Source organism: Solanum dulcamara, chromosome 5, assembly GCF_947179165.1.
Source record: "Solanum dulcamara chromosome 5, daSolDulc1.2, whole genome shotgun sequence".
In the NCBI taxonomy this organism is placed as follows: Eukaryota; Viridiplantae; Streptophyta; class Magnoliopsida; order Solanales; family Solanaceae; genus Solanum; species Solanum dulcamara.
The window spans coordinates 71290978-71297413 of NC_077241.1; the positions used below are offsets into that span (position 1 = coordinate 71290978).

At 34.7% G+C, this 6436-nt stretch overlaps 1 protein-coding gene across 4 annotated transcripts; it reads left to right on the forward strand.

The window, feature by feature from the left end:
• The first annotated feature begins 1027 nt into the window (after positions 1-1027).
• LOC129889599 (probable methyltransferase PMT21) lies at positions 1028-5644 on the forward strand. Of its 4 annotated transcripts, none has more exons than XM_055964976.1 (8): positions 1028-1203; positions 2366-2658; positions 2748-2896; positions 2996-3191; positions 3706-3916; positions 4055-4727; positions 4837-4914; positions 5046-5644. In XM_055964976.1, exons 2-8 carry the CDS (start codon positions 2392-2394, stop codon positions 5260-5262), a joined length of 1791 nt encoding a protein of 596 aa, XP_055820951.1. In that variant the 5' UTR covers positions 1028-1203; positions 2366-2391; the 3' UTR covers positions 5263-5644. The 4 variants fall into 4 exon arrangements, with proteins under 4 accessions (XP_055820951.1, XP_055820950.1, XP_055820953.1 ...); XM_055964975.1 differs by lacking the exon at positions 1028-1203 and adding an exon at positions 1310-1705; XM_055964978.1 differs by lacking the exon at positions 1028-1203 and adding an exon at positions 1811-2177.
• The last annotated feature ends 792 nt before the right edge of the window (positions 5645-6436 follow it).

A 6436-nucleotide genomic window follows, 5' to 3' on the forward strand; every position in this document is an offset into this window, starting at 1 on the left:
TAGAGATAAGAGATGGTTTTCGAAAAAATTTCTTAGGTAAAAGCATAACAAAGTATTCTAAATAAAAATTATAAAATAATATAATATTCGAAGTATAAAGAAACAATAAATAAATGGAAATTGAAGGGCATGAAACTACAAGAGCAATACTACGGCTACTGGTATGGATAGATAGCAAACCAACACACTTCTACCTATTGACCTCCTACCTTAGTCTTTGTCATTCACAATCTCTTTTCTAAAGTCATGTCCTAAGTAAAATAAAATTGCGTTATATCCTATCTAACCATCTCTCCCATTAATACATATATATATTCAAAAAAAATTAACCTAATATACACAATATAATTTTTTGATGAATGAAATTCGAATGAATTCCTTTTGTCTCAATACACATTAAGTTCAAAGCTGGTTGACGCAAGGAAACGATCCTTCCAAATTTTTCAAGGACTTAACAAGCTCTCTTCGGTTCTGAATTTATGATTTAGCCTCGTATCATGATTCAATTCGTCCTTTTGCTAAACATATTCCTTTACCGTACATTTAAATTAAACTTTTATTTTTCATAAAATAATTTACAATTACATAAATATTATATTTTTTTTCATTTTTAAATTCCATACTTGGTCAATACAATTTTCTCAAAAGAAAAACGGAGAAGTTACCGCAAACATTTCAGTGGTAGAAAATACAATTTATTTCTTTTTTTTTACCGTTAACCTCATCAAGAAACAAACAAAAGATAGAGAAATCAATTACAGTAAATCCTTTCTTATATACAGAGACAAAAGGAACAGAGGGGACCATCATGAAGAAGTAATTTTAATATATATATATATATATATATATATATATATTTTTTTTTTTTTTTAAAAAAAGGACAACTAGCGAAGAATAACCAGAAAGAACCAAGAACCATCATATTCATGTAATTTTTTTCTTTATTCTATTTTTTTCTCCCAAAATTAATCTGAAGGGGTTGTTTTTCTTCCTTATTTTTGTATACATATATGTGAAGTTTTCATATATATATCTCACTCCATTCTTCTCCGCCTCCTCCTTCTATAGGTCCATATTTCTGGACCCATTAATCTTTCTTGGAGTAAAGTATCTTTCTTGAAAATACATTCTTCATAAGAGGAGAATTTGTGGGTCTTTCAAGATTTGTCTGATATATAATTGTATCATACAGTAATATTGGAGGTACTTTTTTTTCTTTTCCTGTAAAAGCTGAATTTATTTGGTTGCTATGATTTTTTTTTTTGTGTCAGATCTTTTACAGATCCTGGCATTGTGTCTTTGTTGTTTCTTTCACCTTTATAATCTTGATTTTTAGGTGGTAATTGGATGTTTTTCACTAATGGGGTTTCTATAATTTTGTCAGAAATGATCTTGGTTTTTTTCACTTTTTTTGTTTTCATGAATCAAGATGTATGATATTATGCAAGATTTGGTTTAAGAGTTGTGAAATGGTCATAAAGATAGAATCTTTGTGTCATTTTAAACTCTACTGCAGGGATTCTTGCATTTAACATATATTTTCTCCTTCTGTGTATACTTTGTTGGCAAGTTTATTATGGGAATAAATAACAACCCATAATTTTAATGTCATTAAAGTTTTTCAACCAATTAGGTTTCAAGTTTCAACCCCATAAATTTCTAAATGAGAAATATCAACTGATTGGTCCACAATCAAGTTTTGTTGGTATTATTCTTCTTGCTGGATTTTTTTGTCAAGTTATGCTTTCCTTCCTTTCAAGGTAATTCCACATGCATTGGTTTGGTTTCATTATTCTTCCCTATCTTTGCTGATTTTAGAGGTCTTGGAGAGGGCCCTCATTAGGACAGCTGAGTTTAATAAAGCTACAGGGGCCCTGTGTCATGTAGGAAGTATAAAGATGATATGAATTGTGAAGTCTAAAGTGTTCCTTTGAGTTTTAACAGACCTCATGGTTTTCCATAGTTAGTTATTATTGCTTGACTCTGACAGTTAGATCTGTAATGGTCCTATGCTTGCCCCTTTTAGAAAAGACCCTGTACTTGGTTGTTGTTTGATGCATTATTCTTGATTTGCGCTTGTGAGTTTTTCAGTTGTAAAGGTATTGGTGTACCTGTATTCTTAGTTGTAACTCTATGCTTCTCTCTATCGTAGTGTTAAGTTCAAGTACCACAAAATGGTAAATATCATATTTTGCTTTCTTTTTTTTATGCTTGAGTGATGTTTCCATTTCTTTTGTTCTTCTTGAAGATCTATTGAAAGAAGCTAGGATTGATTGTAAGCATTTTGAAGTGTTTACTTTGACGAAGACTTGGTATTAATTAAAAAGGTGGAAATGATTTACCAGGTTGTTTGCTTCTTATGCAGGTAAGCAATCAATAAAAAGATACAACATGAAGCACAAAGATGGAAAACCATATCCACCAAATAGAAATTCAAAGAAAGTTCAAGTGACATTATTAGTTGTGGTGCTCTGTGGGTTTTCATTCTATCTTGGAGGAATTTTTTGCTCTGAAAAGGAGACATATGCAACTAAGGAGGTTAGCAGGGAAGATGAAACTCCCATAGGGAATTCTGCTGGCTCTCTACAAACCAGAGGCAGTTCCTTTTCTGAATGCAGTGCTGACTATCAGGACTATACGCCATGCACAGATCCAAGGGTATTTTCTCTTGACTAATCTAGTTCTTGTTAACTTTATTCTTTTGAGGTGTAATCAGCCATGTGAATGATATATTGTTGATATTGCAGAGATGGAAGAAGTACGGTCTTCATCGCCTTACTTTCATGGAACGACATTGCCCTCCTAATTTTGAAAGGAAGGAATGCTTGGTTCCCCCACCAGATGGCTATAAGGTGCCAATAAGATGGCCAAAGAGCAAAAATGAATGTTGGTACAGGTAATACTTATGATCTGTATCTTTGTTTGTTGTTGTTGGATTTGTTCCTAGCATTTTGTGTTTTTTTTTGCTAATTTTGCTGTTCCAATCTGGCTTCAGGAATGTTCCATATGATTGGATTAACAAACAAAAATCCAATCAGCATTGGCTCGTAAAAGAAGGGGAGAAGTTCACCTTTCCTGGTGGTGGTACTATGTTCCCAAATGGTGTTGGGAAATATGTTGATCTGATGGAAGATTTGATTCCACAAATGAAAGATGGCACCGTCCGAACTGCCATTGATACTGGTTGTGGGGTGAGTGCGTCGTTACTCAATCTAAAGTGTTATTAATGCATAAGTGACTAAACTGCATCTCCTAAATGAGCACCAACTAATACTAGACCAGATTGAGACTTGCAGTGAAAATGAGGGAGGAATAGTGTAACAAAGTGGAAAACGTCACTGTTTGATCTTCGGGCGGGGGGAGGGGGTAAGAGATCGTAGTTTACCATATAAAAAGAAGAGCGCCGATGAAGATCCCATAGCCACTTTTGCTTTCCATTATGCTTTTTTCATAAGATATTCACTTGATTTATCTCTACATGTTGAGCTAACTTTGAGCATAAGCTTATAACCACTCTGTTAATTATGTATTTGCTGAATTCTACACGCTACTAGCTGATCATCATTGTTTGTAATATCACATCTTCTTGTCAAATTATTTAATTACAAAACCTTATATCGTCTTTGTTTGTTTGAGGCACCGCGTGATTGATTGATTGTTATATAAACTAGGAATTCTACTTAATTTATGTTCTTCTTAATCTAGGTGGCAAGCTGGGGAGGCGATCTACTGGATCGTGGAATTCTGACAGTCTCTCTTGCTCCAAGAGATAATCATGAAGCTCAAGTTCAGTTTGCTCTGGAACGTGGAATTCCTGCAGTTCTGGGCATTATTTCAACCCAACGTCTTCCTTTCCCTTCAAATTCTTTTGACATGGCACATTGCTCCAGATGCCTGATTCCATGGACCGAATTTGGTAAGCAACGTAGTTAGAAAAAAAGCTCTATGCTTTTCTTGATTGTATGCGGAGTGTGATCCCCAGTTCTACAATAAGACTAGAAAATGGAAATGCTTTATTATAGGCTGCTTTCTAATCAGTCCTCACTGTTGGCAGGTGGAGTTTACCTTCTTGAAGTACATCGTATACTGCGCCCTGGAGGTTTCTGGGTCCTTTCTGGCCCACCAGTGAACTATGAAAACCGTTGGAGAGGATGGAATACCACAATTGAGGATCAGAGATCAGATTACGAGAAGTTGCAAGATTTGCTAACTTCAATGTGCTTCAAATTATTTAACAAGAAGGATGACATTGCCGTGTGGCAGAAGTTGACAGACAATAGCTGCTATAAGAAACTTGATAACCCTGACAGCTACCCACCAAAATGTGATGATGGTACTGAACCTGATTCCGCGTGGTACACTCCTCTTCGACCTTGTGTAGTTGTGCCTCCAGTTACTAGGAAAGTTAAGTTGAATGCTCTAGCCAAATGGCCGGAAAGGTTGCATGTCGCCCCAGAACGTGTTTCTGATGTTCGTGGAGGTAGCGAGGGTGCCTTCAAGCACGACGATAGTAAGTGGAAGGTGCGAGCAAAGCACTACAAGAAGTTGCTCCCTGCTATTGGAACTGAAAAGGTCAGAAATGTGATGGACATGAACACCTTGTATGGAGGTTTTGCTGCTGCTCTGGTTGAGGATCCTCTTTGGGTCATGAATGTGGTTTCCTCTTATGCTGCCAATACACTTCCCGTGGTCTACGACAGAGGTCTTATCGGAACGTTTCATGACTGGTAATTTAGATTTACTTGCAAGATTGATGCCTAAACTGCAGAGTTGATTCATTTCTAAGTTTTGTGATATCCACTTTTTAGTTAACCCTCTTTGTTTGTCTTTCTATAGGTGTGAGGCCTTTTCAACCTATCCTCGAACGTATGATCTCCTTCATCTTGACAATCTCTTCACTGCTGAAAGTCATAGGTAAGAACATTTGCTCCTTTAAAGCTCAACTCCATCCCATCGTTTAATAAGTAATGTTCCCAAAAGTTGAATATCATTTCTAAGCGAGCAATAAAGACTCTATCCTGACATCAGTTATGTGCATCTTACAGATGTGAAATGAAGTATGTTCTGCTGGAAATGGATCGTATTTTGCGACCCAATGGATATGCAATTATCCGAGAATCCAGTTACTTCATAGATGTCATCTCCCCTATGGCTAAGGGCATGAGATGGAGCTGTCGTGAAGAAGACACAGAATATGGCGCACAGAACGAGAAGATATTGATTTGCCAAAAGAAGCTCTGGTATTCAAAGGAGAGTTCATGATAAACATGGTAAAACTATATACAAACTAAAGTTGGTGATTACATCTCTTTGGATAGAGGAGTCAATATATTTTCAATACCATAGTTCAAAGAGAAAAGCTCCAGAGCTCAAAGAGAATTTATTTGTTTCTATAGATTATGAGTATTGAGATTTTGATTTGAAGAAATTTAGTCCAAAAAAATAAGCACCATGTCTTGTGCTTGTAGTCTTTTAGTTCCATTTCATGCTATAATATTCTTTGCAAGGATCATAAAGTTTTTTTATTTCCTGTATCTTCTTAGAGCTGTTGAAAAGTAAACATCACAGCCCTCCTTATTTATGTATCTAATTTATATGTTCATTGTCAATTTCTCATGAATGAAATGGTTTAACATTCAAACAATATCTAGTGAGTTTGATTTTTAAGGTTCTTAGCACTGAACGCCTAAATATTAGAAATTTTGCTGCCATCTTTCACAAAACCTTACTGATAGAGGATGTTCAACTAGTAGTGACTTCTATTAGATTCATGACATATGTGGCCTTGCAAGTTGCAATAGAAACCTACATACTACACACTTGTGAACAAGCTATGGTCCGAGTCGAGGAAAGTCATGATAGCTATGGTCCGACTCAAGAGAGAAGTCATGATAATCCCATAATGATAAATATTTACGAGTGATTGAGATGATCGATATGTCATGACTTACATGTTATCGTTTCAAAATGTGCTTTTTCAACTTTGAAATCATAAAAAAAAAAACTATTATGTGTGAAATTAAATAAATGTCTTATTATAAAGAAAAGAAAAACTAGTATGAAGATTAGATGAGTTACTATTAATGAAATCTTGACAAAGTTTATGAGTTATCCAACATGATTATAAATATTCTGAAATGTATTTTTCTCCTCTAGCTTTAAAATCGCCTCGAGATGTAATTCAATAGGACAACTTAATTGAATATAGAATGTAATATCGATTTGTCGTGATTTGCATGTCATCAATGTTGTTTTATTATATCTATCACTCGACTTAAAAGATTTAATCTCCGATTTTTTAATTAAATTTTAAAAATTATTTTCATACAATAATATTAAATCTGAATAACAATATTTAAATAGTACACCTAGCTCAATTGTATTCATTTTGTACAAATCGCCTTAGTTTGAGGAAAAATTATTTGGATGAGTACTT